This window comes from Anarhichas minor, unplaced genomic scaffold (assembly GCF_050575085.1).
Source record: "Anarhichas minor isolate MPS153535 unplaced genomic scaffold, ASM5057508v1 ptg000033l, whole genome shotgun sequence".
Lineage (NCBI taxonomy): Eukaryota > Metazoa > Chordata > Actinopteri > Perciformes > Anarhichadidae > Anarhichas > Anarhichas minor.
Window position 1 is genome coordinate 10,326,300 of NW_027466479.1, and position 22,078 is coordinate 10,348,377.

The 22,078-nt window shown below is 41.7% G+C and overlaps 1 protein-coding gene across 1 annotated transcript; it reads right to left on the reverse strand.

Annotated features, from left to right (window-relative positions):
- Positions 1-17,668: 17,668 nt before the first annotated feature.
- mrpl24 (mitochondrial ribosomal protein L24) lies at positions 17,669-20,654 on the reverse strand. The gene is made up of 6 exons (XM_076106084.1): positions 20,544-20,654; positions 20,109-20,295; positions 19,416-19,511; positions 19,063-19,166; positions 18,669-18,799; positions 17,669-18,230 (listed from the first exon to the last, which is right to left on the reverse strand). The coding sequence occupies exons 2-6, from the start codon at positions 20,289-20,291 to the stop codon at positions 18,094-18,096; spliced, it is 651 nt and encodes a 216-aa protein (XP_075962199.1). The 5' UTR covers positions 20,292-20,295; positions 20,544-20,654; the 3' UTR covers positions 17,669-18,093.
- Between the last annotated feature and the right edge of the window lie 1,424 nt (positions 20,655-22,078).

Consider the following 22,078-nt stretch of genomic DNA (forward strand, 5'->3'; position numbering starts at 1 on the left):
AAAGTCAAATGGGAGCTGTCCCAGTATGAGTATCTCGAAGGGGAGGTGGGGGGTCACAAGGAGAGAAGTGAGGAGCATTTTAAGGGGAAGCGGGAGGAGTCAGAAGGGTGAGTGGGCTTTCTGAGACAACAAGTGAAACAAACGTGGGAAGTCATTTGAAAAAGGAGAGGAGGTGTTTTACAGAAAATGGAGCAAAGGCAGGTTGAGGACAGATCGGGGATTTTAGTGCATCATTGCGTCGAGTAGCAAGAGGAGGGCGGTTAGGCTGATGAGAGTGGCTTTAACATTACCTGAAGCTTTCCCTGTCCCGCCTACAGCTGCCCTCTCATTGGGCAAGATAAGAAGGGTGGGCGGCTGGGTGAGACTAAACTCAACATCCACCAGACCTTGATCCACTGGTGGTATGAAGGTTGACACCTTCCGGGGCTCAGCCGTCTTGTGGAACACATTTGGTGCTGAGGTGGTAGGGGTCCAAGTGCGTCTGGACCAGTGTTTGGTGGACGTGATGGTGGTCTTTGTGGTAGCAGCAGTGGGCTTTGTACTCGAGGAGGAATCTAGAGCTGCTGTGGAGGTCATGGGGGAGTTTTTTCCGCTGTACTCTAGATCACTCACAGAATCGAGTGGAAAGACGGTAAAGTCCTCCTCAAAGGTTGGGGCAACGTTAGCTTCTTCTTCAAGGGTTGGGTCAACATTCGCTTCTTCTTCAAGGGTTGGGTCAACATTAACATTTTCTACAAGGGTTGGGGCAACACTAGCTTCTTCTCCAAGAGTTTGGGCAACATTAACTTTTTCCACAAGGGTTGGGGCAACACTAGCTTCTTCTCCAAGAGTTTGGGCAACATTAACTTTTTCCACAAGGGTTGGGGCAACACTAGCTTCTTCTCCAAGAGTTTGGGCAACATTAACTTTTTCCACAAGGGTTGGGGCAACACTAGCTTCTTCTCCAAGAGTTTGGGCAACATTAACTTTTTCCACAAGGTTTGGGGCACCACTAGCTTCTTCTCCAAGAGTTTGGTCAACATTAACTTTTTCCACAAGGGTTGGGGCACCACTAGCTTCTTCTCCAAGAGTTTGGGCAACATTAACTTTTTCTACAAGGGTTGGGGCACCACTAGCTTCTTCTCCAAGAGTTTGGTCAACATTAACATTTTCTACAAGGGTTGGGGCAACACTAGCTTCTTCTCCAAGAGTTTGGGCAACATTAACTTTTTCCACAAGGGTTGGGGCACCACTAGCTTCTTCTCCAAAAGTTTGGTCAACATTAACATTTTCTACAAGGGTTGGGGCACCACTAGCTTCTTCTCCAAGAGTTTGGTCAACATTAACATTTTCTACAAGGGTTGGGGCAACACTAGCTTCTTCTCCAAGAGTTTGGGCAACATTAACTTTTTCCACAAGGGTTGGGGCAACACTAGCTTCTTCTCCAAGAGTTTGGGCAACATTAACTTTTTCCACAAGGGTTGGGGCAACACTAGCTTCTTCTCCAAGAGTTTGGGCAACATTAACTTTTTCCACAAGGGTTGGGGCAACACTAGCTTCTTCTCCAAGAGTTTGGGCAACATTAACTTTTTCCACAAGGGTTGGGGCAACACTAGCTTCTTCTCCAAGAGTTTGGGCAACATTAACTTTTTTCACAAGGTTTGGGGCACCACTAGCTTTTTCTCCAAGAGTTTGGGCAACATTAACTTTTTCTACAAGGGTTGGGGCACCACTAGCTTCTTCTCCAAGAGTTTGGTCAACATTAACTTTTTCCACAAGGGTTGGGGCACCACTAGCTTCTTCTCCAAGAGTTTGGGCAACATTAACTTTTTCCACAAGGGTTGGGGCACCACTAGCTTCTTCTCCAAGAGTTTGGTCAACATTAACATTTTCTACAAGGGTTGGGGCAACACTAGCTTCTTCTCCAAGAGTTTGGGCAACATTAACTTTTTCTACAAGGGTTGGGGCAACACTAGCTTCTCCTTCAAGGGCAAGGGTTGAAGCAATATGAGTTTCTTCTTCATGGGTTGGGGCAATGCCAGCTTCTCCTCCAAGAGTTGGTGCAACATTATCTTTTTCTTCAAGGTTTGGGGCAATGCTATATTCTTCTTCAAGGATTGAGGCAACACTAGCTCCTTCTCCAATAGTTGGTACAACGTTATTGTTTTGTTCAAGGGTTTGGCCAACATTAACTTCTTTTATAAGGACTGGGGAAACGTTAGCTTCTTTTTTAAGGGTTGGAGCAACTTTAGACTCTTCTTCAAGGGCAAGGGTTGGCGCAATATTCATTTCTTCCTCAAGAGTTGAGGCAATGTTTGCTTCTTCTTCAAGTGAAAAGAAAACTTGACCTTCAAGAGTTGGGAAAACTGTCATGTCTTCTTCAAGGGTTGAGGTAACTGTAACTTCCTCTTCAATGATTCGGCTAACTTTAACATCCTCTTCATTGGTTGGATCAAGTTTAATGTCTTCTCGAAGGATTGCAGTAACTGTAGCAAGTTCATCTCCACTTGCCTCTTCATACCCAGTGGTCGTAGTATCCAAATACACTCTGTAACCTGATGTTCGATACCGTGCTGTGGAGGAATCAGTAGGCAACTGAGAGGAGGTGGACCCCTCTGGAGACTCAGTGGTAGCTAAACTTAATCCAGAAACAAGGTTGTCTTCAGACATTGTCGGGTGCAGCTGTTTTTCTTCGCTTTCCAGAGTGACTGTGTCTTCAATTTCTAAGCTTGTACTTCCCTCCTGTCTAGAAATGGAGGACTCCCACAACTGTGGTGCTGTGGAGAAGATATCCAAGCCCACTTTGTCGGAATGGCGTGACCCAGATGGAAGGGTCAAATCAGGGAGTGCTGTCCGAGGCTCAGTAGAAGCACTGCTAGCCGAAGTAGAAAGTGACGCATGAGTGGTGAAGCCGGAAGTAGAAGAATCTGATGTGTAGATGAAGCTGACTGCTTCCATGTCAAGGTCACGCTCTAAAAAAGAGTACAACACATTTTTAGTGTTGTAAATATTAAGGGAAAAGTTTGTTCATTTTGGGAAATACCCTGATTTTCTAACTTGCCAAGAGTTCGATGAGAAAACCGATACCTCCCTCATATCTGTATATATGAAGCTACAGCCAGCAACCACTTAGCACAAAGACTAGAAACAGGGTGAAACAGCTAGCTAGGCTCTGTCAAAATAACCCTTTCAGCACCTCTAAAGCTCACTAATAAACACGTTATATCCAGGTTGCGTAATCCGTACAAAAAACGGAGTTAAAATATCAAGTTGAAGGGGGAGGTGTTACAAGAGATTGTATGCTGAACTACTTCTTAACCAGCTGCTGTAACTATATGATGTCTCTGCTGGTTGTCTGGCACCCTCACAGTGACGAAACTCCCGTAAGTCACTCCTTCCAGCCAAGAAATAGGCCGCCACATAAACCCCCTTAACACAGAAACGTGCCATTCTTACACATCATTTTTCGACTGAATAAAAAACAAGATATAACATGTTATTTCGTGAGTTTTAGAGGCTCTAGTAGCTGGATAATATTATCTTCGGACTGAGCCAGCTAGGTGTTTCCTGTCTTTATGCTAAGCTAACATAACTGTCAGTTGATTTGTAGCTTCATATTTACCGTACAGACACAAGAGTGATATTAATCTTCTCATCTAACTCTCAAGAGTGTGAATACGTTTATTTCCCAAAATGTTGAACGATTCATCCAATATATTGATGTGTGTTCTTTTGTAAGACTTAGAAACAAAAAATGATGCTCAACATACCTTGAGAAATATCTCCAGAGCCATCTAGATGGGCCCACAATGAGGTTAGCTCCATGATGGTAGATTTTGTAGTTTGTGCTGGTTGTGTAGTAAGTTCTTCTTCTTTTGAGGCCTGAGTTGAGAGAAACACCTGCACAGGATTTTCTACTGTTTCCTCCTCCAGCTTCACCTGAACCATGGGGTCAAGGGTCATAGAGGTTACCTCCCAGAGACTCTCCTCTTGAGTATGATTGCTGTCTGTCTCGCTGTAATTGGCTTGGAATCTGTCAAAATCCAAAATGGTCTCTTGCATTTCTTGCAAATCCTTTAGCCTTGCAGATGTATTCTCTTCAGGATGTGTATCTGGAACTGTCTGGTTATGTGTGTGAGGTTCATATGATGATTCGGGAAACCCTGTGGTGTTTTCAGGCTCAGATTGGTAAAAGGTGAAGTTCAAGTTGTGGTGGGAATATGTCTCATTGTAAACACTGGGCAGTAATGACGTGTTTTGTGGTGAATCATAGGTTTCTGTGGTGCTGAAAGTGGTGTTCATCAGTGCTGTAGGATGCTGGGAGCTCATTTCTGTAGGAGATGAAGTTTCATTCAATCCCTGGAGGAGGTCCAATGTAGGTGTTGTGTTTATATTGGGCGCTGTTGTGTCTGATACAACTGTTGGGTGCATGTCAACCAGGTTTTCCTCAGAAGAGAAAAAGGGAAACGATTCGAGCACGCTTTGAGCTTTGAGCTCCACCTGTTCTACATGATGGTTTAGTTGCAGCTCTTGATCTGTTTCCATAAGGATTACGACATCTTGTCCAATGTCCTCAGGCTCTGTGGCCACATTGTCCATGGGAGAGTCGGTGGGAGTATTTCTATTATCTGTAGAGGACAGATAAGGGATTCAAAATATGATTCAAGAAATATACTTGAATCTTTGATTCAAACAATTTGTCCAACTCCTTACAGTTACATTTACATACACATACATTGTAAATACATTTACATTTACATGTACCTGAATGTCCATTTTTGTATGCATATCCAATGCATTTTTGACATGTAAATTAAATTCTATTTTATGTACAAGAACTTTATGAGAAACTAAATACTCACGTCTGAAACAATACACGTCATGAAGGCTGGACGGCTGTGGGAAGCCAGTTTGGTTGCTGAAGCGGTAGAGGGTTTTGACGCCTGGCCGAGTTCCTCCGCAGCGCTCTCTAGGGACTATGATGGGGTAGCGCACACTGCCATCAGACAGCCAGCCAGGGCTGCAACGATCCAGACCTTCACTCCATGCTAAGTACAGCTGAGCTGTTGTAGCCAACTCTGCTCCTGCTGCTCTGCAGTATGATTGTGCCTCATCAAATGACAGCTGCTGTGGGATGGAGTCATGAAACACCTCCCCTACAAACACAAAATATTCTAAATGTTTACAATTCTCACACTTCGTTAACATAAATAATGCCTGATACATTCTAGAATCAGAATTGGCCTAAAAGATGAGTCTGGCTTTAGTCATAGTAATAGGTATCATTATTTATACCATCAGTTTCCTCCACATAGCAGTAAACATCAAACAGATCATCTGGATCCATCGTCCCGTAGTTTCTCACGCCTGGTTGGCCATCCATGTCTCCATAGCAACCTTCACGGGGCACTTGGATTGGGTACCTGCCCGAATGGAAACAATTCACATTTCTCGTGAAAACTTTACCAAACTTGAATTTAAATTCTAGAGGAGATCCTGTATACTTTACATATATACCAAACACAATTCAGGTTGAATTTTGGGGAGATGTGACTGAAAGGTTTAGAATGTTTTTTATTAAACAAGGAGGTGCAGCCATTACAGTAAAGCATAGGTTTGAGCTGAGATCTGATGAGATACCTGACAGACTGGTCTGCCAGCCAGCCTGCATCACACTGCTCGTAGCCATCATAATAAGCCGCCAGCAGCTGGTCAGGAGTCGTGATTTGTGCCCCGATGGCTTCACAAGCCCTCTGCGCCTGATGGAAGGAAAACGCATAGCGACCCAAAGCATCCCTGTAGTGGAATACAACACCTAAACACACACAAATAAGCACATATTTAAAGTCAGATTATACAAAACGCACGTTTACCAACAGTGTATTACCAGTAAATGTCAATTTATGATGTAGGATTTGCCCATCAATGTAACAAAATGACTCAAATGTTTTGTAACAGGAAGATTACAATCAAAGCAGATCATATCCTGATGATGATCACATCCTATATCACCTTTATATTCATCTGAATCTTTCCAAACTTCAGTCACGATGATCCACGTGTTTTATTTAGTTACCTTTCACCTTGAGTTGCACGAGGTCGCTGGCGTCCTCCAGGCCTTGCTGCACCTCACAGCGATAGTGGCCCGAGTCGCTGGAGCGTAAATCTCCCAACCACAGCGACAGATCGTCGGGGGAGGAAGTGTAGTTGAGCCAGGCAGCGCGGTCTCTGTATGCCTCGTTGACCTTCACTCTTTGACCACGCGCCACCAAGATCTGCGTCTCCACACCACCGGACACCACAGTCCACTTGACCCGCGGTGCAACAGGGGAGGAAGAGGACAGAGACACCAAGCAAGGGATGGAGATGGAGCTGCCCAGTGAGGCGGAAACAGGACCTGAGTGAGGGATGTTCACCTGGAGCTGCTGGACATCATCTGCAGGAGGGGGGGATGATAGAGCATGAAGAACAGAGTGGCATGTGGGAATGGCGATCTTACTTTTAAATGCACCTTTGTGTTATTTGCTTTTAACTGAATGTGAATGAATACTGACAGTTAGAAATAATGGGGAAATGCAGACGCACCAAATGTTGATGATGTTTGTGTGGGGAAGGCCAGAGTGAGGCGGCAGACTGCAACGAGAAGTGGAAGTATTTGGACATGCCTATGGAGATAAAGAGGAAAACACAAGATGATATTATCATTAGATCAAATTTAACAGACATAAAGATCAATAAAACGTTCCTGTTGAAAACGCAGGGAAAGAAAGGACACAACAATGACAGATAATTTCTCCTTATCAGTTTCCAATTTCACACATGTTTAACCTTTAATAGGCAGAGTGATTGCAGGTACTGGAAGTCATGTATTGTGTTGATTCAGCTCCACCTGATTTATCTTAATATTAAAGGTCACAAACTGCACACCTTTGTGCTTCCTTCACTGCAGCAGCCAGTACTGTGGTTTTAGCTTTACGCACGTATTGATATGCAGTTGGGTGAAGAGACAGATTCAAGGTTACTCTGTAATGCTCTGACTTTGAGCCATTTATTATTTGCATTTGATATGATTATGCTTTTGTGATACTGTTTAGTTACTGTTGAATTGTACCACTACAAATACATAACATATAAAGAAAATCTTTATGTGGACTTGTGTAAAAAAGTCATAAAACGGAGGGATTTAGACCTGAAGGTTATCTTAGGAGAAGAACGATATATACAAGTTCACCATAAAATCTGCCTTTGGGAGTAAATGTAATTAAATCAAGACTAAGAGTCTACAGTCATGCTAACAGATCTGTGAGACTGTAGGCACAGTAGTGCTTTAACATAAATGCTCATACTCAGAGGAACATTAAGGTCTCTACATGTTGTTTTATGGCAATCCATCCAATAGTTGTTGAGATATTACAGTCTGAATTATAGTGGTGGAAAATAAAAATAAAGATTATACCTGTAATGGTCATACTTTGTAAAGATATAAAACAGCATTTGAATTATACTAAGAGGTGTTTTATATTTGACCTTTTCTTGCTGCTTTGAATGGAGTGGAACATTTTTATCTATTTTATTAGTATAGTTGACAGGGACAATGTTCATTGATCAACATAAAAAAGAAGAATAAATAAGCCAAAATTAGTCCACAAGTCTAATTTCCATCTGTTTGTCTCTGGCCTGATGCTAAAAAGGCACCCTAAAAATAGAATAAACTGACAGATCTTATGAAATAATGTCAAAAACACCTCTCAGTGTAATGCAATAAAATGCAACAGACTCAAGCATCCGAAATGAATATAAAGTTGAACCTCTCCCAAACATTTTCAATAAAAACTGAATATCATAACTTCATAATGGTAGGATTTGTTGAAGGACTGTTAGACTGCATTAGTTTTAGCCAGGTTAGAAACTGACAACTGAGTTTGTATATTTTGTACAGATGAAGAAAATGATATTAACCAGTGTAAAACACACATCTCGTATCTCAAAGCTCCACTATGAAGTATAAAAGAGCAACTTCTCTGGTTTTCAAAGGGAAGCTGGGAGCACAGGCTCCTGACCACAAGCTAGTCATCACCTCCGGGAGCTAATGACATGGCGTCTCAGCGCAGCGGCATCCTGCCAGCTCTCCGTCACCAGTCTGGCCCTGTTATTAACCCAGCAGGCCTGGCAGGGCGCTCACAGTGCCCTCACACAACCTCCTGAAGCTGCAAATGTTCATTTGTCATTAAAAAAGCAAAAATGCCCAAAATTCAAGGGTTCCAGCTTTTCAAATGTGAATATTGGGATGTTTTCATGGTTGTTATAATTGTAAACTAAATATATTTGCATATTGGCCTATTTTATGGACAAAACAAGCCTTATGAAGATGTCAACTTGGGCTTAACAAAATTGTAAGACGTAGTTTTCACTATTTTATGACACAAAGAAAAACTACAACAAAATGTATTGAGTGACTGTCAGAGATATGTCATTATATCATTGTATCATTATGCATTAACATGCAATAAGTACTTCAATGTAGTTACTTTTGGGTGGTTTTTATTTATATTTTATTTCTTTTTTTGAACAGAGAAACATTAACTCTAGAGAGAGAGAGAGCGAGAGCGAGAGCGAGAGAGAGAGAGAGAGAGAGAGAGAGAGAGAGAGACATCACATGGTATACATAAGGAGAAGAAAAGTAAAAAGTAATAATACTAAGGTCAGAACCACAGAAGTGAGCAAAAAGCTAAACAAGCATTGATCAGCTTTTCTGCGTGGGTATATCAAACACATCGGCACAAACACAGCTCACTAACTTGTGTCAGATTAAATGGCCTTTTTTGATGGCAGAATAATTGTTGTCTGTTTCCTCAGCCAGCTGGGTGGACTCCACGGGGCTGGTATCACTATTAGTATTCTTGACGAGAAAACGTCTCACAAAAAGCGAGCAGTGGGCCAGGAGGACAGCTGCACACTGTGCTTTCACTTCAGGCCGACTCCCTTACAAAAGGCCTCGGAGGAAAATTAAAGGACGGGGCACTGGCACACTTGCTTGCTTTTTCTCCCTCCTTTCTCTCGCTTCTTTTCAAGGATGGAAAAGGAAGTTTCAAACCACTAAGAATCGTTCTGAAGCAGTCTTTGTACAAAAGGCCACATTAAGACACTGCACACTGTTTCAAATGGTATCACTGCTGTGAGAGTGGGCTTGTGCATGAGCTGTGTTTGTGCATTCACACTGATGACAGAGGAGAAAATCCTGCTGCTGATTATTTTGAGACTTTTTTTAGATCATAAAGTCTTTGGTCTCATCGTCACCAGGCACTCTGTAGCTCTGCTCTTTGTAATGAGAGTAACAATGAAGACAAGTCAAGCTAAAAATCAATGCCACCCACTGCATTTACAAGTCTAGAAACTGCAGCCAATGCATTATTCACAAGCAGAACTAATCCAGTCTCCTCCTCCTGCAGAAACATACAAGTAAGCAAAAGAAGACTGACATCGGTCAAAACCACATTAGCCTCCATATCCTACCTTTAACGTTTTCAACTTTAAATTGCAATGAAATGAATAATAGTGAATAAAGAACATGAAGTCAGATGTTGAGATCCCTGTCAGTGCTGCACTGACAACTAAAGCTTGCTCACTACATCTCGTGGGTGGCCTCTGCAGTGCTCTGTCTGCGTCGAGGTCATCTCAGGCAAACTTCTTTTCCCCTAACAAGCTGAATAATAACTCCTGATCTGAGTTTGGCCAGGTCAAACATACAGAGACAGTGAGCTCTTTGGAGCGCTGAGCTGGGACTGGATTTGGCAGTGATGAGTATGATAAAATACAGTAGGGATCTCCTAAAATGCACAGTAATCAGGTTTTAAAAGTCCACTCTGGTATAGGTTTCTGTCCACCACATGAGTGTTGCGGCTTTATTTCTACAAACATCAACAAGGCTGTGGTTACATGGTACGGAGATCAAACTGAAGATACATAGGAATTAAGTGCAACATAGTTTACTTAAAAAGATACAACTTTCTGATTTATGACATGATTTATAAGTTTGGTCTTAAAAGTTAATTTCATGGGCAGTTTAGGCAGTTTATGTTCTTTCTTACATTTAAAATGTGACAGTTGGCTCTCCTTACTCTCTTCTACTTTATCCACTTTGATTACTAAGTAGAAAACTTCTGATCTAAAATCAAAGGTTTTCAGAAGTGGCTAGGCTAATGTAGCATTTGGGTCACTTGCATCATTTCTGTGCGACTTTGCCACCAACATCTGTGTCATGTCTTTTTCTTTAATTCTACTCTGAATTTTGAAAATCTGACTGCACAGAACATTTGTCTTTCAGAATTTGACAAATATTTTGCATATTAGAGCTTGGTTTATTTTATTCCTGCTTATCTAAGTCTATGTAGGTAAAGGTCTGATTTCTAGTCGACAAACAGATGTTAAGAATTCAACTGGGACAGATTAAAAGTGTTAAAGGAGGACAGAACAAGGATCAGATGCTCCTCCTCTGTATGACTGACACACCATAGACCAGATATTTCAAAAGCATCTACGCTGATGACAATTTGTCTAGTAACCTAGCACCAGAAACAAATCCCCCATGAATCTTCTTTCCATAAAAACTGAAGTTCAGAAACAACCCAGATGTTGTGCATCATCTCAGTAATGTACACTGAGTTCTCCACAGCAAAGTAAACTGCCCTAACAGGGTCTATTCACTCAACACCACTCCTCCAACTCTCTGCACCATCAAACGTAACACCTCCACACATCCGATGAGCTGCTCTCACTCAAAGGGAACCTTCCCACGTCCCGAACCGCGTAGACATCTCTGATAAACCCACTGTCTGTCCCCCAACAAGATGACCAATTTGGAAAAGCCACCCAGTAGATGATTCACCACCCAACGTGCCTGGGAACTAGTCGAAGGATCAAACAAACACCTCATCTCAGACCTGACTCAGCAAATCCGTGGACTGACCACAGCCCATGCTTGGCAAGCTCATTATAAGCCATGCAAAACCGTACATTGAGTCGAATGGGTGGCAATATTTTAACTACTAAAGTGCTTATTCAAGAACTCTTTAGTTTGAAGTCCACTATTCCGACACCAGCGTTCAATGATTCAAAATCCGCTTCATTGTCCCAACAAATCCAAACGTGGCCAGTGGCTACTGTAACACTCACTAGCTGGTTGACTACTACAGCATTTAGGATGATTAACTAACTATGTATAAGGAACCAAATGGCCTGACTCCAGTTTAGATTGTGGAATTTTAAACTCCATCTTCTTTGGAGACAGAACACAAAATGTATATTTAGAAACTTCTTCAACTTCAGCTTCAACACAGACTTGTAATTATTTAATACAAGTGCAGTATTATTCTGCACAGAACAGCAATTTTACTGTGTTGCCCAACCTCATATTCTCAGGCTGAACTGCCATTTTGTTTTCACCTTTTTTTTTATAATTTATTGTGAAAAATGTAGTCACTGGAAAATATTGAAGATGTGGGCAGCGATTCAAAAGTATAAACTTGAATTCATTCCGACTAGAACTCAGTTGTCATCCTGCCCAAGAACTGTTCCAACTTCATCCATTCTCCCTGCAGCTGTTTGGCCACCAGCTTCAACGTCATACCTGCTACCAGCAGTAGGTTCCCTTGTCCTGGCTGCTATGCAACATATGCCACACCATCACAGACAATTTATATATTATTTACTGAATTTCAGAGCATTTGTGAAATAGTGTGAATCTTCTCTACAGATATTCAGTGTTAATATGAGGGATAAGGTAAGTGACGTTTAATCAAGTGACACTTTACTGAGCATCTGCTTTTATTATATGATGTTGTGCATCATCAACACTCAACCAGCAAATTAAAATTGTAATGGTTTAGAATCTAGCCAAGGATTTCATTAGGTGGTCAAGGGCTGCGTTTGTTAACATTTTGATCAGAAATTAGAAAAGAACCATATCAGCGCTTTTGTTTGACGTGCTCCACTGACTCATATGAGAGCCACTGGACCATCAAGTGAAGGAGAGAAAATCCTGAAGTCAGCTTTCTCTCTTTTACTATATCTCTACCTCTCCATTAGTGAAATCTACCTGAACCCTGAGGTGGAAACAGTGAGCAGAAGAGGCTAAATGTGCACTTAAGACAAAAAAGCTGGCTTCTTGTGTCTCCTGCAGGGCACAGAAGCAACATTTCAGCATTCATGCTTAACTGCCAGAGGAAATGGCATTGAAATAAAAGAAACAAGTGCTGCAGTGGTGTTGCTTTCTATAAATGCAGAGGGCAGTAAGTTAATGCTGTCAGTTTTTCATCCAGTTTCACGGACATGTCCATGCTCACCTGTGTGAAAGAAATCATTACAACGCCTCACATAATCATGGGGACTGACGATGAGCAGCTGGAAGAGGCAAACAGTACATGCTCTTGTAAAACACAGTGGGAGGTTCATCTTGTGCAAGAAAACCAAAAAGAAAAAAAATCCACAAAGCGAATTAGATGAAAGTTGTACTTAACTAAGTGCGTCAGTTCCAGAAATTGACATTTTCTGGGGAGAAAATGAACCACTGCTCGTAATTTCAGGACCTCCTCTGAGGACAGCAACTACTGCAAAGCAGCTAACTAGTAAAGAGAGTCATTTTCTTAAATTACACCATAATTTAAAACGACTTTAAACTCAAAAGAACTTGGACCGCAGCAACTGCGTATCATTAGGAGAGCAGACCAAACACACACACACAAAACCTACCGGCTTCTTGTCAGCAGCATTTCAGCGGATGCAGTATGGGCTGACTTCTCGGCTGTTAAAAGTCTTTTCCGTCAGCTCCGCTCAGCTTGCTGCAGTGCGACTGTCCTGTTGGGAGGAAAGCGGCTCTGGATGCTCTGCGCAGGTACGAGGGGAGTTGGGACTGCTGTCTGAAGGAGTCCGACGCTTGGAGAGAAGAGGAGGGAGTTGGGAGAAAGTGAAGCCAGATATGAAATCCTGAACTGCCCACTTTTTCACCCAACAATCGGGATGGAGATGGCGCATGCCTGTCAAAGGGGATTGGGAGGGGTGACATCTAAAATAGCCGATGTTATAGGCTATGAAGTCAGGAGAGATGGCCTTTGTGTTATTTATTTATTTGATTCTTTGACAAATGCATTGAGCGTCATTTGGAGTCGTCGCAGCAGCAACACGGAGCTGCTGATTCTGCTGCTGCTGCAGGTACTGTATTGCAGTCACCTCTTCTGGGGGAGGAGGGTGAGGGAGTGGAGAGTATCACCTCCCCTATAGCAGTTAAGTGGACTATTGGTCTTCTTAAATCACCTCGAAGAACTTTGTATGTATCACCAGCAGTTTGCAGCCCCCTGCAGAGGAAACAGTCCCTGTGCAGTCTGTCAGTTATCAACTTCAATCAGCAGGGTGTGTTTGACGCCAGCATTTAATTTTAGACCCATAAACTCAATGCAGTATGTCCAGAAATAAACATAGTCTTTATTTACCAGCACCAAATATTATATTAGTTGTTGTTGTTGTTGTTGACTAATGGTGAATGATATAACAAGCCCAGTGTTCATATAAATGCTGCCGAAGATCAATAAAGCAGGCATGCCCGGTCCCATCCATGGTCAGCTTAACCTAGGGGGCCTCTTTGACCACGTCTCCACGCTACCCAATTTCTTTTCTCCGTACATCCTGTCATCTTCAAGTAAACATATTGAAGACATTGGAATTAACACACAAAGCTAAGAGTGGTTAAAATTGGCCAACGTTGATCGCAGGATGAAAAGCCTGGTTTCACAGAGTTCACATGGGGCTAACGTTGCACACCTTCTGTCTCTCCTGGAGGACATTCACGGTGTTGCACTCATTGGTACAAACAATGTGACGGAAGTAGTTTAAATAATGAAAAAAGAACTTGAGAGAGAAATTCAAATCCTGCCGACTGTTTCAGTAATCACGCTGTTCAGACAAGCGCTTTGTTAGAAGCATATTGACACCTTTAACCTGTCAGTTGGGGCTCCGGGGCAGGTGTCCACCCTGCTCAGTCAATAATCCAGCTCTGGTGCTGTCATCAGTGGGGATACAGCTGTGCCGAACCGACCAGAGTCTCACCTCTGTTAGTAATGTGGAAGATGCATAGCCCATTATGATTTACATACAGTTTATGTTCAGGGATCTCTTTGGCTGACATACGGTATCTTTCCATCTGTTTCTATATAACAGAGATATGCAGAGGACAAATAACGTCAAGGTAAGTGTGTACCAACGCCCTCTGACAGGGTGAATGGTGCTTTGTAGAGGTCGCCCTGTGGCTCGGCAGCAGCGGTTGGTGCTTCACACCTGAGGAATCTGACACCCAGATACCAGCAGGACTGTCTGGGAAGGAAATGTAAAAGCGCAGAGAGCAGACAGAGATCAGAGGCGGGCTTTATGGTCCATCTATGACTGACTGTCCCAGTGACCCAGACTGAGTCAAGTCCAGTCAGCAGTTGTGCTCACAGTAAGACGTCGTCCTCTCTGCTGTCATTTGTCTTCAACAGCAGGGTGGTATCATGAAAACAAAGGACATGCTTAGAACAGGAACTTCAATGAGTCGATCCAGGGGAGGCTTTCTTCACAACTCTTCCTGGCGTCTGACCTTTGACCTGACTGTAGAGTGGGACAAACGAGAGAATAACTTGCTGATGAAGATCTTGTGATCAGTCAGAAAGCTCCAGAACAGTTACTAAATGTGTGATGAGATCGTTTTTGAAGCTGCAGTGTTTCAGCCAGCGCAAACCCCAGCGCCGGGGGTCACAGCGAGCTGGTGGCCAGCGGGTCCAACCTGTGTAATGCCAGTAACAGAAAGATTGCATGTTAGACACAACGTGACTCTGGAACCCATTATTTGCAATGGCTAACGCTGTGCCACGATGGCGTTTTGCTTTCTTTTTTTTACCCTCTTGCTTAAATATCCACTTCTCAGAGGATTGTGGGTCAGAATGACCAGAAAAGCATGCTTGCTTCCATACTGCAAAGTGCGACCGAATGCAGTAACATCCTGGTATTGGGACATACTAAATATTTTTCTAGTCTACTAAATAGTATGGTAGTATGGGTATTGGAACCCATAGTCTGAGAGGAAAAGTAAGAGCAGTGTTCTGCCTTCCTTTTCAGCTCCTAAACATAACATACTGAGGTCATATACAAGAATCCAGTGAGAGCGACTTAATTAGACCAAACACAGTTACAGCAGACGTGCTTGCAAGCCGTGTCTCAGACCTGCATACAAGCTAACGTTACATTTTCCAGCAGCCTTCAAACAACCAGCCTATAATTAGACACTGTCATTATATTGTAGCTGAGCTCAGATCATCAAGTGAGTCAACAGCAACACTCAAATTTAGTTTTAAAGTGTCTTCAGATGTTCTGGAGATGTTCGAGCGAGTCGTACTGTGAGGACATCTAATACCTTTTATCAGGCAGGGGCGAATTTCTAAAACCATTTTTGTTTTAAGTGCAAAATCTGAATTGCAAACTTGTAATCACTTATCATATGAGGACAGAGAGAAGTAAGTCTTGTGTGAAAACAACTGAAGGTTCTGTAATCTGACTTCCAAAGCATTTTGTCAGTGACTCCGACACGTGCAGCCTACACCACCAGGTGGGATTCATTAGTTCACGTGGCTGAGAAGCAAAAATGACTCAGCTACAATACGGAGCACAGCCTGCAGTTTATTTTTAATGTATTCTTAATTCTGCTTGAGTCATGTTTCCGCGGTTTCATTTAACTGGGTTACTGTCAACTCCCCACAAAGCAGAAATGACAAGACGGGCACTCTCAAAACTCATCCCACCCTGCACAAGTCAAGACGGCCGTAAATCTGCGCTTTGTGTGTGTAAATGGAAAAAAACTAAGACAAATGAAGCAATACAAAGTTACCAACTTCATTAACGTTTCACTTCCCCTTGCTGTAATCCCAGACTGAAATTCCTACAACACTCATGCAATGACAGGAAAGACGACCCGTCTTTGAATAATTTTCCTCCCATAAAAGCAAAACCTCAAACCCCTGTTTTCCGCTGACTGGCTGCTTTTATTCCCTCTTGGACGCAATGTGGCAGAGGTAAACTGGTTCAGGACGGACCAGTCTGGGAAAACTGCAGCCCTCATCCACTCACCGGCCAAACCAACGACTTGCCATGCTTTCTGCATGATGATACTGGGCTGACCAGAAAGTAGGGTATGGGGGAGCCACTGTGATACTTTGACGCAGTTCTATTACTTGTGACAGATCATTTTTTTTTTGTTTTTTTGTTTCACTGCCTGGCAGCAACGTTACTTGCTTCTACAGCTGGAGATCTGACAGGCCTGGTCTTTGGGTGAATCAGTACTCGTGGTTAACCGGCAAGGGGAAACATTTTTCGCCACCTCCCTCATAAATCCCAGATAAATGTGCAGCTGAGGGGAGTTTAGAGAAGACTGGGCTTCTCTTCGATAGATAGAACTGGATATTTACAGCTACAAAGGGCTATTTTAAGTTCATTTGAACACACTTTTAAAAGCCTATAACCAGGATTATTAAAAATACTGAGGTCATGAGTCAAATCTAAGTTTTTGACAACAAAAAAAGAAACTGTAAAATGTTTGATTATTTGACATTCTTTTAACTGTTCACTTATATTTTCTGTACATTTTATCTCCCTACATGAAATGTTTCAAAACCTTCTCCACACTTGCAGGATATATTTCTTGTCTTCATCTGATCACTTAAATCGAATACATTTCTAATCGGTTTGTGTCACTACAGATACGCTTAACATATTTCCAAAAGCATGTCTTTTAAAATATTGGTGCTTCTTTGAATATTCTTAAATTAAAGCTCAGTCTGTAAAACGTCTGGCTCTGTGGGTCAATAATAGGCACCAAACTATGAAAGATGTGCCTGTAATTCTAAGAGACGAAGAACAACTGATCTCAAAAGATGGTAATGTAAAGTTAAAAAAAACAAAAACTTTTGACTGAAATTGTACTAAATGTACAGTGAGCCTGCTTTGACCTTTGATCGTTTTTTAGTTCATGTATATCACACAGAATAACTTCATGACTTCCTCAGTGAGATCATACTGATGCAAAAACTGTAACACGTCAGAGGAATACCATGCAGCAGCGCCAGTGTATAAAAAGTCAAATGAGGTGAGTGAGAACTTTGTTGAAGCTACAAAGTCTGTCGTCTCCTCCCAAGTCATTTCCTTCTGCACAAAGTTTCCCAGAAACATTGGAAAGAGAGACTCATTTGTCTAAAGGCTTTGAGTTTTGGAGAGCAGCTTGTCTGGGCTTCTGTAAAATAATACGACTATTTTCAGCCTTTTGAATGATCCAAACAGGCTGCAAACCATTACCATTATTAACCCTGCCAATACCAAAGATTCGGTTAACTTTCCAATCTTTTAGACAGTACAGTGTGTATGAATCATTCCACAACACTACATGTCAAGTGATATATATTCTCTCTCGTGCAGAAGCTATTGTTTTCTGTGGTCACCGCTGTTCTACTGATGGCTCGAATACAAGCTTACTCGACAGCTTTCAGAAGTATCTTATCTCATTAATAATGTTTCATTCCTGCTCAGTGAATATTTCTGATGTAAATTTGCCAAATTGGATTTTCTCTTCCCAAATTACCACATGTTGATGCTGACAAATCAGAACCGAACCCTTAAGTCTGGAACCCTTGTGATTTAATACCATTGTTGTTTGAGAATATCAGGTTCCTCCCCTGAAACGTGGAGTGAACCTCCAGTATACAGCAGAATAAAAGCTATTAGTTTACGTGCAACATTTATTCACAACGACAACGAGAGCAAGTTAATTCAAACTCTAATACCGCTGTTAATAGAGAACAATTGAAACTAATCAGGAAACATTAAAACGGCAGGTCTGTTTAAACTCCTCATATGTTTGCAAAGCTGTCACTTCCTTAATAATATGGATGTTGCGTCAGTATTTTACCATCCATGCGCCTTACTCATCATAGTCTCTTTTTTACATTTCATTCTGCTCGACTCCAATCAAAACATGGCCGACTTCAGAGTCCTTGTGAACACCGGATAGGACAATGGGGCCCTGAGTGTCTCTGGTGTCTCTGGTCAGTACCAGTAGGACCGTCTGGGCCTTCTGTTCTCCTGGATGCCCAGCTTCTCCATCACTTCCTCCTCCAGGGTTTTTAGAGACGGTACATAGGTCTTTTCTAGAGTGTCTTCTGGACTGGTGTCTTTGGGACCATCTGTAACAGCAGAAAGAGAGGCGCATGTAAAAATACATACAACTTGAGAAGCATTGGAATAAAAAAGGTACAAATTTCAGAAGGCAGCTGTTCACTCTGCCTTAGAGTCATTCAGATGTTTGGTTTGACGGCACGTCGTGCAAACTAGCTCAATTAAAAAATACGGTGAAATTTAGGGAGTACAATTAAGTTGGGAGGTTGTTCGGCATCACTAAAGGTTTACTTTCCATGTGTCTTTCACTTTAGAATGAAATGTGGTTCTTCCACTATAAAGCAGTCCAACTATACTCAGTCACTCAGACACCTATTTTTAGAAGTCTGAAGATGGTGGAAACTGTTTTATGTGCTGACTTTTAGCTACAGATGGAATAAACTTCTTACTGAAAAGAATCCCCCTCTAATACACACACACACACACACACACACACACACTCTCACCTTTCCACTGCTGTGGCACGATGCCATCTCGTCGCTCCAAAACAGGTTTCGGGATGATTCGACCCGTCCTGAGAGACACTCGGACTCTGTCCCCCTCCTCTGTGAATTTCCACTGCACATCAGTGGGCTTCCTGGAAGATCAATATCAGCATGTCATGATGAATCGGTTGTGAAACCAGAGATCATTCATATTTATCTACAGTAAATAACGCTGGACTATTTTTTTATATCCTGAAAGCAGCTTGAAGATCGACAGATTGAAGACCATCTAGAAAAAGGATCACAGCTCATTTTGCATGCTGATCAGCGGCTCAGCTTTTGTTCAGGTCCTGAGGTAGGTGTGCACATGCATAGCCACAATCTTAATCTTGCAGTGTAGCAAGCTTTACTGTACCTGTCCGAGGGGTCAATGAGTGCAATATCGCGGAGCAGGAGGGGAGCCTCGCTGGCAATGTACGTCCCTCGGTAATCCCCAGTTTTTCCAATATACCTGTGATGCTGCGATAGAAAACAACAGTTCCAACTCTGAAAACCAAACCGCTGGTGGCCAAATGGCTTCTCATGGCGCACTTTGTCAGCCTGAAATTCTGCTAGACATCTGCCTCCACCTGGTGGAGTTAAATAATAAATACACAGTGTATGACACTGATACAACAGTAACTAACATGAAAACTTTACTGTTGATTGACAGCTCCCCTCTGTATCCAAAATGATTTAAATACATACTGAAGTTAAGTAGTTCCTTACTGTGTTCAGGCCCTCCAGCATAACCCAGTTTCTGTGTCTGAAGACTTGCACCACTTTTCCTTGCTTCCCTTTGTCCTTCCCTGTGAGAATCTCGACCTGAGAAACGAATGAAGAGCAGACACTTAAGTCTATGTTGCACCAACATTGTCTGACCAGTTACTTTTGTCAATCCAAGTTTGGACAAACATGTTAAAGAGCTTCTATTTTATTGGAGTAATCTCCATGAATTGTTGATGGCATTACTTTTTATTATAATTGTCTCAGCATATCAAATATTTGTGCTCAGTCTTCTGAACAAAATAGTTCCTTTCAAAGAGTATGTCAAAGATGTAATTTATTGTTGTGGCTGGTAGCTTTCTAAAGAAATAACACTAAGGTAAGGTGGTGTACATATTGTTTATACACTGTTCATCCATCACAACTGGTATCCAGCCCTGTTTCAATGGTTCTGGAGTTGTATGGAGAGTTACAAAAGTTCCCAGACCTGTAGAAGGCCCAAAAGTCGGCTTAATACTTTGATCTGCACTTAACTTAACTTGATCCTCTTGACACTTAACTGTAAAAACATTAAAGTCTTAAGTTTTGACCTGGTAAAATCTCTGGCCAATTCACATGCCTTGAATAATTACTTCCAAGGACTTGCAACTGACAATTTGCTTTAAGAAGACTTGGGACTTGACTTGAGCTCCTCACCATGTCCCCTCTGAGCACAGACCAGTCCTCTGGTGCTATCGGCTCCACAAACACCTTCCGCCTCTTCTTCCCCGGAGGATTCAGCCTCTTAGCGGCCACTGTCCACGGTCTGTTGGTGCCGAAGCGGTAATCTTTGGGCACAACCACCCTGGCTGCCATCGACAGGAGAGCGGTCAGCCTCATTGTGCTGCAGGGACCAAATTAATCAAAGTTCGCACATGAGCTCAAAAGGTGCCCAGTCTCCCTTCACATCAATACTCTCCACACAAGCTATGCTAACGTTAGCTTTCGGAGAAGCTAGAACTAACGTTGTGTTGCAGCGGACACTATCTTTTAAAACACACTAACATCTTAAATACGACTGCTACCTATCTTGTCAAAACGTTGTTAGAACAAAAAAAGAGTAAAGTATTATAACATGCAGAGAGATCTTACCCTCTGTTGATGTCAATGTCACATGTAGCAGCACTGACCAACACTACCGTGAGCAGGTAGCGCCCCCTAGTGGACAGGAGGGTAAGAACTGGCTGTACGCATGCGCCAATAATGTATTTCCTGTTGGACAGCAGAAATTACTCTTGATTTTCTTTCTGGGTCAAAATTTAAATAATATGGATGTTTGAAATAAATTGTACAATACTGTAAGATCTTTTCAAGACGACAATTGTTCTGGAATTGGAGTTAGTTGAAGATATTGCAGTATTTCACAATTGTTTTGGCTCAGGTTTCACAAGAGTTTCATAGTACAGAACTAAGCCAAACTGATTACTAAATGATTACCTTTAAAAACAAAACACTGTCCTGTTCCTTCCTCAGAATATCTTAAGTTTGATGCCTTGAAAAAAGTCAGAACATAAATGACAAAATTACAATCATCGTTTTGGCTGGTATGGATGTAGGATTTTATGTAACGGTCAGAATATTCAATAAATAAAATAAAACATTTAAAGTTATTCTCCCTCCACATCATTTCAATTACTTACTTCTTCATGAATTGCAATTTCTCTCATCTCTGTCTGTATAATCGGTGATGAATTGACAATATTCAAATTTCAACTATGAAATTTCAACTATGATGTGTCATCTGCAACATTACGACCACAATATGTTTAAGATGTCAGTTTATTTTGAATGTAAAAGCAGATTAATTTTATAGCAAATGTAATTTTAATGGGGTATACAAGAGTACCCATGGTTAATATCTTTGATACAAAATTGCATAAAAACTAAAATTATCTATTCAAGTAAATGTTATAATGAATCGTTATCTATTATTCTCTCTTCCTCTACCTTTAGTGTTTCTGTTGTGATAAATACAATGGAAATATATTACGATCAATAAAATACGGCACGCTCATTTGCAATTTGTGATAGCCTGTTTTGATTTTAAATGTCTAAAGTGAGTTATTACAAGAAATACTGTAGTGTTACTGTGATGAAGCTGAGAGATATTTATAGCACTCATATACTACAAGGCAAGAGGCTACTTCATCTAAAAGTGAATCTACCGGAGAACTCTTGGACATTTTAAGGACAAATAAAAGTGGATTTTATGTCTCCACCCAAACAAGTTTGGTAAAGAGTATATATATGACAAAGTCAGGACTTGTTACATCACCACCAAAACTAGTTCAGCGATTACAGCCCAAAGTCCCGAACTGTGCTGCAAGGCTCTCTTGAGAGCAAATTATTTATGACAAGCGCGCGCGCACGCACACACACACACACACACACACACGTGAAAAATGAGGTGTGAAATGAGTAATTAGTCTTGGTTTGTTTGAAAAGTTACAGTAGACATCCGCTGCTTGAAACAAGAGGTTAAACACAATACCTGGTTTAGGGGGCATTTTAAATTTTAAAAAAAAGTAATTGCAGACAATCCTGTTATTTAAGAACTCAATGACTAAGATTGTGGTAGATGATTTCCAGAAAGAGAAAGGGGATAATCAACAATTATCAACAAGGAT

Coding starts and splice junctions, on each gene's coding strand:
- mrpl24 (XM_076106084.1), bottom strand. CDS start 20,291: ATGAGGCTGACCGCTCTCCTGTCGATGGCAGCCAGGGTGGTTGTGCCC. Junction 19,167..19,415: donor TGCTGGAGGGCCTGAACACA/GTAAGGAACTAC, acceptor TTTCTATCGCAG/CATCACAGGTATATTGGAAA. Junction 18,231..18,668: donor CGTGCCACAGCAGTGGAAAG/GTGAGAGTGTGT, acceptor CTGCTGTTACAG/ATGGTCCCAAAGACACCAGT.